The sequence below is a fragment of the Archocentrus centrarchus genome, chromosome 17, assembly GCF_007364275.1.
Source record: "Archocentrus centrarchus isolate MPI-CPG fArcCen1 chromosome 17, fArcCen1, whole genome shotgun sequence".
Lineage (NCBI taxonomy): Eukaryota > Metazoa > Chordata > Actinopteri > Cichliformes > Cichlidae > Archocentrus > Archocentrus centrarchus.
In genome coordinates, this window is record NC_044362.1 from 26,151,887 (window position 1) to 26,169,304 (window position 17,418).

The window sequence follows — 17,418 nt, forward strand, 5'->3', positions numbered from 1 at the left end:
TGCCCATATATAAAGCTATAGCAAATTTAATGACGCCATGCAAAATTTGACTTTTCACTACAATAATTTTCTGAGCTATGGGCCCTCCAAGTACACAGGGCTGGCTTGAAATTCACTACTTTTTAAGTCACCTTTTCTGCATTTTTTTTATTAAATTATGGCTCTATTTAAAAAAAAAAAAATCATTTTGACCCAGAAGGAACCACAGCTAGAAAATGAGCCAAAATGTAGGTAAAATTTTATAACTTGTTTTTCTCCAGTGAATTCTTGGAAAACTGTTAAAAACATCCAGCATCACTCTGTCATAGAAATTAAATTGGTGCAGTTTTGCTATCAAAACTATGATATATTCCTTGATTTTTGGTTTTATATTGCAACACCCACCCTTTTGTACTTCAAGGTTCTTTAACTGAAAATCTTCATAGTGTGGTGGTAAAGTTTGTGCATTGCTTCAGCAGCACTGGAGTCATTGATGATCACTTTAATGAAGCATCTGATACTCAGGAAGCTTTGTGACATGAATAATTGTAAGGATCAGAAAACTTTTTGCCTACCTGCTGCCAAAATCACAAACAGGTCCAGAAAGCAAAATAAACCACTAGATGGAGCACTTGTGAAAGAGTAAGTCTGTGGCGGAAGCGTTTCCTCCTCTGGGAGGCTGTTTCTGCAACAACATGTAATGTATTAGTAAAGAATACATTATGAATCTTGCAGGCACCATGTTGCTATTTTTTCTTTTATATTGTGTGGACTTTAGGATGGTCCCAAATCCAGTAATTATGTGGGAGGGGTGCAGAGGTCAATCCAGCGTCATGGTGCGTGAGGCGGGTCACATTTTATGTTTGTACCATAGTTAACATATCTGAGTTTGGAGTTTAATTTAAGTATTTGAAGAGTTGAAGATTGTTGTTTTAGGGGGGTTGGATTATTGTGTGGTTTTATTTTGAGTCCCTGTCTTGGTTTCATTATTTCTTGAATCAGTTCTCTCCATATATAGTTTTCTTGTTATTTTTTTGATTTCCTTTGATAGTCGGAGTCTTGTGATTGTCTTGATTATGTTCAGCTCATACCCCTCCTGTTTCCACTTCCCGAATCAGCCCTCTGTGTATAAATAGTCCTGTCTTTTCTTTGTCATATAGTGTCTGTGTACTTTTCCCAGTTTTTTTTTTTTTTTTTTCTGGCTGTGAGTTATTACTTGTGGATTTCTGTTTGGTTTTCCTTTGTGGATTTTGGAACATGGGATTTTACCCAACAACCTTTTATTTGTTTTTTGTCACTCTGTCAGCCTTGGGTCATGTATTCAGGTCCTGTGCTCTGTAAACCTTAACACTGCAGTCCTGCCCTTTTGAGTAAAAGGTCAAGATTGGCAGCATATAAATGTGAGGGACACATTAAGCAAAGATCTGGATGTTCTCCAACAGGAAATTTTGAAGAGGGGGGGGGGGGGGTACTTACATGAAGAAAAACAAAATTGAAGCACCAGTTGACAATTCAATGTATACTTTTTCTCAGTAGGTCTTTCACCTCTTTTTCTTTTGTCATTGGTGGGGATAAATGCATGTGTTTGAAACATTGTGGACATGTTTCTTTCTGAACTCTGGACCTTTGTATAAATTTATAACTCTACACTGATCTGTAATTTTTTTTTATAAAGATAAGCTGATCTTTTCATTGAGGAGGGTTAATTCTTGGTGGTCAAAACATCTTCTGGAAAGGCTTCTTTCTTCTTTCCTTTCCAGAGCTTTTTGCTACATCACATGAGCTTCATCAGACCATGTTTGTTTTACGCTTTATTACTTTTTATTCACTGATCAGGCTGACGTTCCTCCTGAATGGACCCTGCTGTGAAACTGTTTTCTCATCAACTGTTTCTGTAAGTTGCTCATGGAAAAATAATGGAAATATAAACTCTCACTCAACAGAGCAGCATGTTCCATGAAGATCGTATCATGTAAGTGAACTAAAAGTTCTTAAGTTGTTTTGTCACCCCCAAAACAAAATGTATTCAATGTCTGTTACAAAATAATTTAAAATATTTATAGCAAAATCCAAATTTAAGAGTATTATCTTTTAATTCCTGTTTTTCTTTTTAAATATTCACATTATATCACAACATCTAGTGAGATATGATAGATGTCTTTTACTTGTCCCAGAGATAGAAAATCCTTTCATTATTGCAGTTAAACATAAGTATATAATAAAATGGTTAAAAGAAGAATAGCAGGAAGCTTAGTAAAATAAATGTAAGTTTTTATTAAGCTATCTAAGTTGAAATCAAATAATACAATAAGATAGAAAAAATACATTTTAACAAGAATATGAAGTAAAATATAACAAACTAAAACGTAAGTAAAATTCAGCAAAGGTAAATGAAACCATATTAACAAGAAATTTAATTTGTCTATCATAACATCAATAATGTTTTCCCTATATATTGCAATAACTTTGACAACACATAAGACAAATTAACAGGCAGATGTACAAAATAGTTTTTAGTTGTATTGCAGATGGTTCCTAAAACTAAATACAAAAACTGTAGTATAAATTTAACAGGTGTCATTTAGGCTATTTTTAAAGCACACTAATTTTGAAAGCTAAATCAGGCAGAAAAAGTCCAAATATCAAGTTTTTTGCTGAGGTTTTTAGAGCATGTGCAGGTTTTATTCACCAGAGATCTGCATGAGATTCAAATCAGAACATTTAAAGTTTTTTTTTTTTTTTATAGGAAATCAGTCACAGAGTAACAATAGACTTACTGATGACTGATAAGCCAATAAGTGGACCATCCCTACTACAAAAGAATAGGTGCATTTCTCTCCACCATGCTGGTGTTTGCTTATAATTTGGTGATACTGGCTAATGCATCAACAATGTAATGTTAGCAGAAAATACAAGGTGTGATCAAAAGGTTCTGAGCACCATAAAAAATCAAATCCATAAAAATCAAAAGCTTTACCTGATTGGCTGGTTTCCAGTTCAAGGTCACCTTCTTAGACACATCCAGACAACTCACTAAGCAGTAATACAGTAACACAGTGATATTTGAGGAGTGAAATGAAGTTTATAGGATTTACGGAAAATGTGCAATAATTAGGTAGGTGCATAAGTTTGGGCACCCCAACAGAAAAATGGCGTCAATATTTAGTAGATCCTCCTTTTGCAGAAATAACAACCTCTAAACGCTTCCTATAGCTTCCAATGAGAGTCTGGATTCTGGTAGAAGGTATTTTGGATCATTCTTCTTTCCAAAACATCTCCAGTTCAGTCAGGTTTGATGGTTTCTGAGCATGGACAGCCCGCTTTAAATCACACCACAGATTTTCAGTAATATTCAGGTCTGAGGACTGAGGTGGCCATTCCAGAACATTGTACTTGTTCCTCTGCATGAATGCTTTAGTAGATTTAGAGCAGTGTTTGGGGTCGTTGTCTTGTTGAAGTATCCAGCCCCGGCGCAACTTCAACTTTGTCACTGATTCTTAAACATTGTTCTCAAGAATCTGCTGATATTGACTGGAATCCTTCACCTCTGCCTATTTTTCTTGGCCTGCCACTTCAGGCCTTAACTTGAACTGTGCCTGTGGTCTTCCATTTCCTCACTATGTTCCTCACAGTGGAAACTGACAGCTGAAATCTCTGAGAGAGCTGTTTGGATCCTTCCCCTAAACCATGATGTTGAACAATCTTTGTTTTCTGGTCATTTGAGAGTCGTTTTGAGGCTCCCATGTTGCCGCTCTTTTAAGAAGATGCAAAGAGGAGAAACGCTTGCAATTGGCCACCTCTACCTCTTTCTCATAATTGGATTCACCTGTGTATGTGGGTCACGGGTCAATGAGCCTGCAAAACAAATTTTGTGTTCCAATAATTAGTGCTAAAGGTATTCAAATCAATAAAACGACAAGGGTGCCCAAACTTATGCACCTGCCTAATTTTGTTTAAATAATTATTGCACACTTTCTGTAAATCCTATAAACTTCATTTCACTTCTCAAATATCACTGTGTTCATCTGCTATATGATATATTTAACTGAAATTGCTGATCCAAACAACCAATGATTTATAAAGGAAAATCACGAAAATGATCAGGGGTGCCCAAACTTTTTCATACCACTGTATGTTATGTTTATAAAGTGTAGAGTATTAAACCATGGGGCTATCAGTACTTAAACCATGGGGCTATCAGTACTACAGACACTAATCTGACTCTAACTTTGTCTTATGTTAGTTATAAATACACTGGCCTTAATTTGTTAAACCATGACCAACGTCCTGCTGCTTCCCACTGTGAAATGTAGGTTAAGGGAGTTTCAAATTAAATCTGGGGTACTGTAGGTGAAGGAGTGCTCCAAATGGTAGATGATTTGTTCTTGTTGTTGTTGTTGGGTTAGGATATCTTTAAGTGTGTGCGTGCATGTAAGTGTGTGCAACAAATCATGATTTCATCTTGCTGAAAAATACTAATGAAGGCTACCAAATTAAAGTTAATTTAATCACTTTCTTCCAGTTTAATGAAATGATTAAATGATATTGGTTGGTTGGTTGGTGTTGCTGTAAGCTTAAAAAATTGACACCAAAAACAACCATACAAAACACAAATGTGTGACTCCTCATTGAAGCAGGATTCTCCTGTTAGTATACTTCGTGGCAGACTTTCTTAATCGCATGACAACTTTAATCCACTTCCTCTCGCCCTTCCTCTACCACTCTAAAGGCTTAGTCAAAGGATAAGTGAGAGTGCAACAGGCAGGACTTTTCCAGTCTTCCTCGCCAGGTAAACCTTACCCCTACATCACCAGTCTGCAGAGAGGAAAACTAAAGGATGAATGGATCTTTTATGTCTGTGTCTCTGCAGTGAAAGCCTTGGAGCAGCCTCACAGTAGCAGGACACATCAGTGCAGGGGTTGTTAACCTGTGGACGGATGTTAATGGACTTACAATGACCAATGTTGGCAATGTCTGGGACTGTCAGGGCTCCTCGCTGAAGGAGAGCCAGGTCTCTTTATGGACGATTAACCGCTACACCACGCTCAAGCAGCTGGGGGACGGCACGTATGGCAGTGTGCTCCTGGGCAAGAGCAATGAGACTGGTGAGCTGGTAGCCATAAAGAGGTGAGTGTGTGGAGCGCCAGTAAACATGTCAGGGATTCCCGTGTTGTTTAGTCTCAACGGGTTAAGCTGATTAAGGCCTGCATGAGTGCTACAAGGCACTTCAAGGATTTATATTCAAACATACTGCATCCTCACATAATTAAAAAAAAAGTTACCATTTAGATTTTTTTTTTCCTTCGTTTGGGTTATTGAAAAGATCAACAAATTAACAGATTAACTTTTGCTATCAGGGCAGCGGTCAAGGAAACCATGGACCATGACAGCAGTTCTGCTAAAGCTCAATTCAATGGACAAGAAATGCTCCACCAAGCATGTGACTGTGAGGTTTTAGTGCAAGCTGGTTACAGTGTAAGGAGTGAAAGTACAAATGCACTAAAACAGGGTACACGTTTAAATATAACAAAGTTTCCCAAGATGTTAAACTATTTTAATGATTACAACAGCGATGTAATCGTTTCCATATTGTTGCCCATGATCACTCTTTGATTCAAGAAAATTTTATTGTCACTGTACTGCAATGCAGATACAACAGAATTGGGTAGATATCCCTTCTTCTTCTTCATTTATTAAAAAAACAAAACACCCAATAGACCAAAATAAAAACAGACATAAGTTATAAATAGTAATACAAGAATTGATACAAACAGTAGTAGAGTGCAACATTAGCAGAGTGTCATTGATTCAGGAGTCTAACAGCTTGGAGGAGGAAGCATTTTAGCATCCTTATGGTGTGTGAGTGGAAAGTCCTGTAACATCTGCCAGAATCGGGAGCAGTTCAGAGGTGTTGAGTTGGGTCTCAGTAATCTTAGAGGCCCTGCTCACACATCTAGACAAGTAGCTGTCCTCAGCTGCAGGCAGATGTGCACCAAAAATGTTTTCTGCAGTCTTTGCAATGCGCTGCAAAGCCCTCCGGTCCACACTAATAATGTTGTAAATTAGAACACTTTCCACAGTGCACTGGTAGACGCTGAAGAGGAGAACTTCTGAAAGTCTGATTCTCCTCAAACTTCTCAAAAATTAGAGGCATTGTTTTGTTTTGATGATCATGATGGTGGAAATATGTGCAGACCAGGAGACAGTCTCAGTGATTTGACGATGGGAGTTCTTGTCTTCCTGAAATCTGCCACAATCCCCTTGGTCTTCTGGGTGTTGTGGATGAGACTGCTGGTGGAGCACAAAGATCTTATAAATATTTCTGTTACTTCTGTTTCCAAACATCTGTGCCATGAAGCAGGTTTAAAGGCTGTATATGTAAGATTTTGGTTCAGTGTGAGTGTTTTGCTGCTCTTTGTGACATGGTGAAACAGAGACCAGAGGGGAGGAGAGCAGCAAAACAGAAGTAAAGCGTGTGTGTGCATGTGTGTATTTTTTTTTGTTTTCTTTGTAAATGCAATGTGAACTGAAAAGGGGAGGAGTTTGAGATACAGGTGTTATTTTGGGGGGCCAGGGACCCCTTAAGGGGAGAAAATTAAAGATTACCTCAAAATCCTAACACAGATTTAGCTTGTTTGGGCTTAGCATTAGTTGATCTTGTAGACTGGTAAATATTTATATATGTTCCACTAGCAAGCAGAGCTTATTTCTCATAGAAATCTGATTTTTTTTTTTTTTTTTTTTCCTGCCCCAACAGGATGAAGAGAAAGTTTTTTTCCTGGGATGAATGCTTAAATCTAAGAGAGGTGAAGGTAATAATCTAATTCAGTTGTTAAGATAAAACATAATTATAAAATTCACAATAGAGGTAATAACTGGTAAATATGGCAATAAAACCAGTTTTTCTTTCTGGCTTTTTTCTGCACCTCTCTGGATAAAACCTGAACTCACTGATACTTCAATCAGTTATAAATCATATTTTGTAGCCAATAATATTTTAATTTTGAGGTTTTGTCAATATGTAAAAGCCTAATCAATGTTTTTTGTAAGCCTTTGCTGCAAATGAGGAGTTATAGTCACATTTTATTGAACAGTTTGAGTTATAAATTAGAAATGAGCATTAGTCATATTTCTGTCACCTTCAAATTTTTCTCTTGATCTTTTTAATTGTATTAACTTTTCTTTTTTTGCATACGTGAATGAGAACTTTATATTAACACAACATATCTGGCAGCTTGAACTGTACTTGTAATAGCAGCGGGAGCAGCGTTACAGAGCTAATTCAGATACTGTGTCTGAAGTTGATTCACTTTCAAAATGAGCTGAAGACTCTCCTGCATGTGTTTCCTAAATATCTGGTGCTGCCAGTCACTGAAGAAGCTGAACCATCCAAATGTGGTAAAACTGAAGGAAGTTATCAGAGAAAATGATTGCCTCTACTTTGTCTTTGAATACATGAAGCAAAATCTCTATCAGCTCATGAAAGAAAGGTAAGAAAAGATCAAAATTATTATTATTTTTCAGTCCCATGTGAATTTATGTGAAAGCAAAATCGCAGCATGTGTGATGTGTTAGCCTCATAGTTATTTCTGAACTTTTTTTTATCACCACTGGGAATGTGAGAAATATTTGGGTCAGCTTGAGTCATCGAGTGTCAGTCTCGGTTTTTACAGAAACAACTCGTTCCCTGAGTCAGTCGTCAGAAACGTGACTTTTGAGATATTACAGGGACTGTCGTTCATTCATAAACATGGTCGGTGCCTTCAGAGAGGTATTTTAATGCAAGTAAAATTAAAAAAGAACTCCACTTGTCAAATGCTGTATCAGCTTGATGTACATAGGTTAATTATTAAGGAAATGATACATTAAACCTGAAAAGTATATGCATGCTGGACAGTTTATAGGCCATCACGGGATTTTCTCCAACCAAAAATTACTCACTCCTTCTGTGCTGCAGTGAGGAGAGGAGGTGTGACTGGTAACAAAGCTTAAATCAGCAGAAATTAAAAAAAATAAATAAAAATCAGCTCTGTGTTTACTACTTGTGGGTGTTAATGTCATAAACGCTTGCATTGTGTTCTTTCTTCTTTATCCCTTCTTTCTTTCTTTTGTCTTTTAACGCTTTGCTGCTGCCAGAGAAGATAAGATGTTTTCAGAAAATGAGATAAGGAACATTTTGTTCCAGATATTATCTGGATTAGCATTTGTGCATAAGCACGGTAAGAGACTCCTCATGTCGTTTTCATTACATTTCCTTTTAATTTAAAGGTTGTTTGGTTAAGGCTTCCTTTTTTGGGAGAGCTACTGTATTTAAGTTTGTGTTTCACTCAAAAAACTGTGACCTGCTTCATTAAGGGGTTATGCCGTGTAGTGGTTGTTATAGTAGTAGAAGCTAATGCAGAAAATAATACAAATCTATACACACATGAACATCAGCAGGGGCTAATTTAACTGGCTCTTGGTTTTTAGGATATTTCCATCGTGATCTGAAGCCGGAGAACTTGCTGTGCATGGGGTCGGAGCTTGTGAAGATTGCAGATTTTGGCCTAGCAAGAGAAATCCGCTCGCAACCACCTTACACAGATTATGTGTCCACGAGATGGTGAGGTGTTTTTTTTGTTTCTTTCTCTTGTTTTTGTTTTGTTTTTTTATTTAATAAAAATCCAGAGGGTCTGAAGTAATTCTTGAAGATAAAGCAAAACCTGCACTGCTGTAAAATCACTTATCATATAATTTAAGAGAATCTTGGATTAAACTGATACAGACAACAGAAAAGGAAAAATGTTCAGGAGATTTAAAGGAAGACACACGGACTCGACAGAAGCATGCTGAGATTATGAGGCCTCAGTCGCCTGGTGTCCTGTATCTGCAGCTGTGGTCAGAAGTTCACATACACTCGTCATGGGCATGAATGTCATAGTAACTTGGGCCACTGATTTCTTTGAATTAAATTGTTCTTTTTCCAGGGTCGAATGATTATATAGCATACATCTTTAATTACCTAAAAAAAACAAAACAATTTAGTTTGAATTTATTTTGTATTTTCTCAGGGTCAAAAGTATACATACAGACTCAAATATATACATTCACCCCCACTAACATTTTGTTAAATGTCCCTTAGGAAGTTATACCTTGACCAGACACTTCCCTCAACAAGCTTCTGGCATAATTCTGGCATAATTTGAATGCTTTCCTCAGCAGAATTGGTAGAGTTAATTTAAATTGGTTGGTTTCCTGGCACTGACCCAGCTTTTAAGTATAGTCCACAAATTTTCAATAGGGTTAAGGTCGGGGCTTTAGGAAGGCTATTCCAGAAGCTTAATGTTAGTCTGTTTCATCTATTCCAACACCAGTTTTGATGTAAGTTTGGGATCACTGTCCTGTTGAAGCACCCAACCTCTCCTTCATTATTCCATCCACTTTGTGCAATGCACCAGTACCACTGGCAGCAAAACGGCCCCAGAGCATGACGCTACCACCACCATGCTTGACAGCTGGTACCGTGTTCTTTGGTTTGACAGCCTCACCTTTACTCCTCACAACATACCTCTTGTCATTGTGGCCAAACAGTTCAATCTTGTCTCGTCTGACTATCAACTTGTCTCCAAAAGACATTTGGCTTGTCAATGTGGGCAGCTGCAAATTTCAGTCGAGTTTGAAGATGTTGATTTTGGGGGGGGGGTGTCTTTCTTGATCGCCACCCTCTCAGTCCATGGTGATGTAAAACTCATTTCACTGTGAAGAGTGATGCTGGTGTCCCAGCATCAAGAAAGCATCTCGCCTTGTGTAAATCTGCAATTCTCCTTCTTAGAGCTTCACTGAAACTGAGCACATAAATGTTTCACGCACAAACCGGTAATGAGCATTATTTTCTTGCCAGGATTTGTTTGTGCTCTGCAAATTAATTTAGAACTGCCTCAGACTGTGCATATGAACAAATAATGAAGCCCAGGCGGTCATAAAAAATGCAATCACACATTTTTAAACTGAGTGCAAGTACCACTATAAGGAACTGAATTGTACGTAAAGACCCCAAAATATTAACTGAAGAGTTTTAAGCAACCATTTCTACATAACACAAAGATCAAATAAAACAGAGGACGTGAAGAGTTCAAGACATTTTTTAGACAGTGTTGATTATGTAGTTAAAACAATCCAACATATTCACCTTATTTATTTTGAGCACAGATTAGGAACATTTTATTAGTGAATAAGGCTCAGTGAGTCTTCACTACATTAGTTAACAGAACATCTTTGCATTTTCCATTGCTCCTGGGCACGTAATAAAGGTTTTCTGCTTGAGGAAATTAAACCCTCAAGCAGAAAACAATGTCAGCCATGGTGAGTTATGCTTGGTGGAAGGGCAAACACTCTTTCGGGGGGGCACAATATTGTTTTTTTTTTTTTTTCCTTTTTAAGAAAAACCTTTGACTGCTCTCTATAAATTCTTTGGTGCTGTTACTTCAGGTACCGTGCTCCTGAGGTTCTGCTCAGGTCCAGCTCTTACAGTTCTCCCATCGACATCTGGGCCATAGGCTGTATCATGGCGGAGTTATACACCCTCACACCCCTGTTCCCAGGCAACAGCGAGGTGGACGAGATCTTAAAGATCTGTCAGGTGCTGGGAACGCTGAAGAAGGTGAGGAACCATCAAACCACTGCTTCTGCCTTTTTCTGTAATGCTTTTATTACTATACAGCTGTTTTCAGACTCCAGGCTCTGCAGCAGCATCAGCATTATGGATGGGCCTTGGGGGTCTAGGCCCACCCAATAAAGTCCCTGTGCCCCCTTCTATTGATACACTTCAACTATAAGTTATACTAATTCGTACAATTTGGTAATGAAAAACACCCATATCACCAATAAGTTATTGCATCTCCTGTTCTGTCTCTACAGTCTAACATGGATATTTTTGCACTTTTATATAACTATGGTTGCATTTCTCTGAGAGTGTACTATGCTTATATCTTTAATATGCACAGCATGCATGTTTTTTGGGGGTTTTTTTGTTTTGTTTATGGTTTGTTGCCAACCATGCTCTGCAGCCTTGAACTTCTCTTGTCATCACTCAGATGTGTATTTCGAACACAAACAATGTGATGCAGTTGTTTTTTTTGTTTTTTTTTAAATTAGCCACTCTTTAACCTGCAAGGTCTCTCTTACAAAGTTTGGTAGATTATGGATTGTAGCACTGCTAAATGCCTGAATTCTTATCTGGAAAGTGGTGGCCTTGTGCCCTGTCTCCTGTACTCTGCATTGAAGGGCATCCCTCACCTAAACCAAACCGATTAGTGAGAAAGGACAACTGTGGAAAATAATTGATTCTCCAAAAATTGTTTAAAGATCATGTGTGAAAACGTTTTAACTATTTAATAACATCTCTTTGAAGTTTTCCAAGTAAAACATTAACTTTGACTCTCGCCCCAACATCAGTCGGACTGGCTTGGGGGCTACAACCTCGCTGTCTCGATGAACTTCCGCTTCCCAAGGTGTGTCCCCACCAGCCTCAGGTCCCTGATTCCCAACGCCAGTGACGAAGCAGTCGCACTGATGAAAGACATGCTGCAGTGGGACCCCGAGAAAAGACCAAGTGCTGCTCAGGTACATTTAAAGGGAATTTATTCTGCTTATTTTCAGCTCCATATTTTTATTCTTGGACTCTACTAGAGTAGCTTTGCATTGCTATTCAAAATAATCCTTATTATCCTTGGTGTATCCCCTCAGGTCATCCCCTGTCTGAAACAAGTTGTTGTAAAGAGAGAGAGAGAGAGAGAGAGAGAGAGAGAGATTTGGTTTACTTTAGCTTTGGGACAAGTGTTCATTATTTTTCATGTAGGATTAGGATTCATTAAGTATTTTATAAACTAGAGCATGTTCCCCTGATTCTGTATTTTTCTGAATGAAGACAGAGTGTGACGCATCATACTCAGAAAACTACACCCACAGGAGAAAACAATCTGCACCACAATATCACCTGAGGGCTGAAATTGCAGCCTTTAGCAAGATAAAAATTATTACATTTTGTATGTTTAGCACCTTGAAATGTTAGAAAACTAATGTTAACTAATAGTAAGATAAAAGACTTACGTTTATGGCTTTTTGAATTATGCACAGTCTAGTATAATACAAGTTGCACACTGTGAACCCAAATACAGTATTGTGTATTTTTGTAATTGTATAAATTTAAAATGCCGGCACATACCTGTTCGTGCATGGATGCAAATGTATAGAGAGACAAATACGATATCCCAAAAGTTGGGAAAATCTCGTTAAAGCAGTCAAAAAAATTAAACACAACCTTTAACAAAACAGCTTAAGAAGAGTATCTCCATCAAATAAAAATGAAAAATAAGAAATAAATAAGTTCAGTGAGTAAAAATCTGTATAAAATACAATTAAAGGAAAAAATATAATACAAAGCTGGGTGGCTCTATTGAGCAAAATAGCTCAAACTCAGTATAGCTAATAAAACATAACACAAAATTCTTACTAAAAGTAGTAATAAAAACAGATAAGATGGTTCAGTATAACAGGATATTTTGTGCAGTGGAGAGAGCAATAAAGTAGCTCAAATGAGTCTGTATTCAATATACAGTATGTGTGTGTGTGCAGTGTCTATTTTACCTGAGATACTGTACCTCTTCATGGTGGTTTTATTCAGATGTTTGATCATATGTGGTTGTTGCTGTCCTGCTTTGTTTTCTTTATGTGACTTAAATGACCATAAGTTATAGTTTTGGAGGCAGTTAAACATGTTTATAAGAGTAGCTTTGGAAAAGATGTCCCTGGGGAAAAAAAAAAAAAATTGAAACGATGACCTAAAACTGACATTTGGACATTTCAACACTGACTAACACTGACTCTGTGACAAAATGTTTGTTGTTGTTGATGTTGCACACACAGACATGCAGAGCATCAGGATCCATTTTTACAACTTCTAATTCTGTTTTTGAGAGTGCAGCTTTTAGGAATTTTTCAGTTCATTTGTCTGTACACTCCTCTTGTATTTAATGCATTGTTGGGTTCCATGTCACAACCTAGAACATTAAATAAAATCAGAATTGCTGATGTTTTCCAGGCCCTGAGGTATCCATACTTCCATGTAGGACAGGCACTCGGTGCCCCTCTAAAGAACTCTGAACAGAGCAAGGGCCAAAAGAAGAAGCTGTCAGAGGCAGCTGCAGAACTGAAGCCTCTGTCCCTCTGTAAGACTGATCTGGACTCCTGCGAGCTTGGCAAGGCCCACATAGAGGTTCAGACCTGCAGCCAGTCTCCCCATCAGCCTCTGCAGCAGATCCCTCTTCCTCAGGAGAACATGGAGCAGAGCACACTTCAACCAGTGAGTCCCAGCACAGTGACAGAGGAGCAGCAGGAGCCTCTCAGCCTGGTGAAAAACAGGCAACCAGCATGCTGTCCAGCTGTAAACATCACTGAGGTGAAGAGTATGAATATCAGGGAACTCTATTATGTCCACCCTGTATGCTTGCACCAAAACATTCATTCAACAACTATATAGTGATCCCAGTCATGACAGGATGATATTAATATTCATCTTTGGTTAAACTATTACTATTTTTTTTTTATATGCTTCCACAGTGGCCACAGCTTTGATTTTTAACAAACACAATATTTTTGTTTTGTTTACGTTTGCAAGAATGACAAAAATTATCTCCTTACATCAGCGAGGAGCTGCCACAGGCACAGAGAACGGTGCGTGTGGACCCCGGACGGCACGTCGACGGTGGGGCCAAACGTCCTTCAAATCAGTGGACAGCTGGGACGACGGTGACGATGCAGACCCCGGAGTTTCCATCTCCAAAAAACCCACCATCACTTCTCTGAAGAACAGTTTTCGGTGAGAGACCCTCATTATTGGGTAAAATATCTTCAGAGTTTTAGGAAGCGTTAACTATACAGTTTTAATGCAGATTTTCAGAATCAAAGAACAACGCAGGAACAAAGCTGCAGAGCAACGCTGGACTGAACCGAGCTGACTCCAACCTCACGTCTGCCAAGCAGCACTACCTCCGCCAGTCCAGATACATGCCTGGTGAGAAAAGCATCATAATTACAATAATAATGAACCAAACTTACACAGTGAGCATAATCCAAAAACAAAGTAATAATCTGACATTTAAATATTGTTCAGTTCAATTCAATTTTATTTACATAGCATCAATTCACAAGTCGCCTCAAGGTGCTTTATATTGTAAGGTAAAGGCCCTACAATAATAGAAAGAAGCCCTAATAATCAGAGGAGCCCTATGAGCAAGCACTTGCTGACAGTGGGAAGGAAAAACGTCCTTTTACAGGTACAAAGCTTAGGTCCAGACCCCAGTGTGTGTTTAAAAGTGATCAGCAAAATCTTAAGGATCAGTAAAATGTACTGGTAGCTAGTGGGGAGAAGCCAGGATTTTATGCCAGAAAGAAGGGAACTGCAGCAGGTGAAAGATAAGCAGTACATTATACATATTGTGTGTATACACTGAGAAGACTGATTAGTTGATTTGGGAACAGATGTGGCAGATTAAACCCAGGTGACACTAATCAGGGTGGAGCAGACAATTACAAAGACATGAAGTAAAACTAAAATAGTGTAAAGAGACTGATGATCTCAGAATTAAACAGGAAATGACTTCAAAAATAAACCCAACAAAAATATGAGATTGGCCTAATTGCAGCTTGCTATTAGGTTAAGGGGTCCAGTTTCTTAGTGTGCAGGCTCAGGTACAAAAATTCACCCTGAACTGTTTTTCAGGCATAAATCCAAAAAACAGCTCCTCAGTAAGAGGCCAGGTGTCAGGCAGAAAGCTGGGGGTGGCCTCGTGTTTATCCAGAGGACACTGCCCGGAGATTCCTCTCAGTAAAGGTAAGAGAAATTAATCAATGCATATTAGAAGTTTTATTGTCACATCTTTGAAAAAAGAGCATTTCTCTACCTGCCCTTCTCTGTACTCTTGGTGAATATAACAGTTACTCACCCACACAGTGGTTTAATTGAGTGTTTGATACTTTTAGGGGCATTGATTTCAAATGCATGACTAAATTTTCTAATCTGATTTGATCTAATGCAGCAAACTAACCCAGTCTGGTACTTTCTGGTCATTAAAGATGAATTAAGTCCTATTTGATAGTTTTATTGACAAACTCTTTTCTGTGCATAAAAAGCAACTAGATTAATTATACTGAATGTCCACCTAAAACTTCAGCTTGTGTTAACTTTTTCTCCTCTGCTTTCTCCTACTTTTGGCTTTCTCTGATGTGGTTTTAGATATTAGTCTTCCTAAAATAACAGATAAGAAGCCTGTAAAAGAAAAGACCTCAGAGGATCTTGATCTTTTGAAAGGTACCTCTCAAAGTGTACTAGGGCTTCAATGTCAGAGACTCAAGCACATTTACTCTAACCTGTCATGATTTTTATCCTCCCCTTCAGATTCCTTCATCAGCAACTCCAACGCCAAGACGTTTGTGCCACCTTTACAGGAAACGGGAGCAGCCCGGCAGCGGATTTTACTGGCACCCATAGGTGGCGCCTCTGCTGGTGAGACGCTTTCATTACTTTTCTCTCAGTCACAAAAATGGTTCACTCACATTTTATTGGTTCAGTGTCTCCTTGTGCAAATCACATACACTAAAAAATTAACTTTTCAGGTTTGCAGTCTGTTAAAGCCAAAGGCGCTCTTTCCTCTCTAACATCATGGCTTCTCTCTTCAGATCCTTCGTGCTCCGAAATAACAGCGGAAATCCCTTTTTAAAATCTTCTTTAATTTCCCCCTGCAGTAAACTTTAGCAGAGTTATAAATAAAAATAAATCATTTCTTTTTTTTTTTTATTTAGTAGCAGTTTAGATTAGTTCCACTATCAGTTTAAGTGTTTTTACTAAATTATGGAGGGGAATTTGTGTCTGACTCATAGATATGTGAAGTACTGTGCAAAGGTCTTGAACCACCACTTATATTTTTTAAAATAAGAAACAAACTTTCTTGCAATGTTTAAGTGGTCTTGAGCACAGTGGTGTGGTGGGCAGCACTGTTGCCTCACAGCAAGAAGGTCCTGGGTTCAAATCCACTGTTTGGCTGTACCAATGGGGGTACATTTGAAATGGATCCAAATAAACATGTACATAGGAGGTCTGGAGGGAGAGGTACGAGTGTTCCCATCTGTAAAACACAGTGGAGGCTAAGTCATGGTTTGGGGCTGCATTTCAGCCAGTGGTGTTTGGGATCTTGTCAAAATTTAAATTATGAATGCAGGAAGAGTACAGATTTTGATCTACGGTGCAATATGATCTGATTGGCAGTGGCTTCGTTTTTCAGCATGACACTGATCCCAAACATACAGTTGGTGCACACAATGGATGCCTATAGTCATGGACTGGCCTCCCCAGAGCCTGGACTTCAACATTACTGAAGCAGCGTGGGATCATCTTGGCAGAAAAAAAAGCTGCCAAAGAAGAGCTTTGAATGTCCTTCAAGAAGCCTGGAGAACTGTTCCTGAGACTATTTAAAAGAAATGACAAATCTTACCTGAGAGAGTTCAGGCTGTGTTGAAGAATAAAGGTGGTCACACCAATTATTGACTTTCAATCTGGACTCTCAGCTGGAATGAACTTTCAAGCTCATTAGAATTGTAATGACTGTTTTTGCCTCATATACTGTATTTCCATTTGTTTGCACATATTTTAAATTGCTGCATCTGTTTTCCATTTTCTTACCAAAATATAAAGAAATGAGGGGGTTGCCTTAAGATTTTTGCACAGTACTGTAGATAATGCAGTCTCAATTTGTGCTAAACCCTCAAACCTGATGTGTAAATTGTATCCCAACACGTTATGTTCCTAAATGTGAAGAAATGGGAGGTGTTCTCATAAGGCATTGAGGCATATCTGTTCTCCAGTCTTCAGCGTTTTCACACAGGGTCTTTCTCCAAATCTTTCAGTCGATCTATCATCTGCCACTGATCTGAGAGTGGAGCCGAAAATCAAACCATCAAAAAGCAAGACTGCCTTGAAAAAGCTGGCACCCTCAAATCAAGGTAAGACAAAAAGAGACACACACACTGACTGGGACTAAATTTTTTTCACTTTGTTTTTTGTGTTGATTTCAGAGTATGAAGGATGGCGAAGCAAACCCATGAATTCTCAGGTGCTTGGAATCAACACCAACACTGCAGGGAAGACCACCCTCTCCAGGAGCTCAAACGTTCAGCCAGTGAACGGACGAGTAGACTGGACCGCCAAGTACAGCGGCCACCGCTAGCACAGCAGTCTGCCCGGCGGTGCAGAGGAATCCTGGGAAAGGTTCCCAAAGCAGGAAATGTTTCCTGCTGCTATTGAATATCATTCAGTGTTGTATGAGTCAAGACTTTTATCTCCAGTATGGTTTAAATAATAGTAATTGGAATAAAAGTTATTTTTTCATATTTGAAAGAATCATGTGT

At 38.5% G+C, this 17,418-nt stretch overlaps 1 protein-coding gene across 2 annotated transcripts; it reads left to right on the plus strand.

Moving 5' to 3' along the window:
- Positions 1-4,737: 4,737 nt before the first annotated feature.
- LOC115796217 (serine/threonine-protein kinase MAK-like) lies at positions 4,738-17,410 on the plus strand. 2 transcript variants are annotated; one of them, XM_030752512.1, is made up of 16 exons: positions 4,738-4,768; positions 4,850-5,106; positions 6,737-6,791; positions 7,348-7,469; positions 8,116-8,198; positions 8,449-8,581; positions 10,447-10,618; positions 11,413-11,580; positions 13,058-13,414; positions 13,662-13,834; positions 13,908-14,029; positions 14,738-14,848; positions 15,251-15,325; positions 15,413-15,520; positions 16,918-17,013; positions 17,086-17,410. In XM_030752512.1, exons 2-16 carry the CDS (start codon positions 4,934-4,936, stop codon positions 17,235-17,237), a joined length of 2,100 nt encoding a protein of 699 aa, XP_030608372.1. In that variant the 5' UTR covers positions 4,738-4,768; positions 4,850-4,933; the 3' UTR covers positions 17,238-17,410. The 2 variants fall into 2 exon arrangements, with proteins under 2 accessions (XP_030608372.1, XP_030608373.1); XM_030752513.1 differs by lacking the exons at positions 4,738-4,768; positions 6,737-6,791 and having other exon boundaries at positions 5,032-5,106.
- The last annotated feature ends 8 nt before the right edge of the window (positions 17,411-17,418 follow it).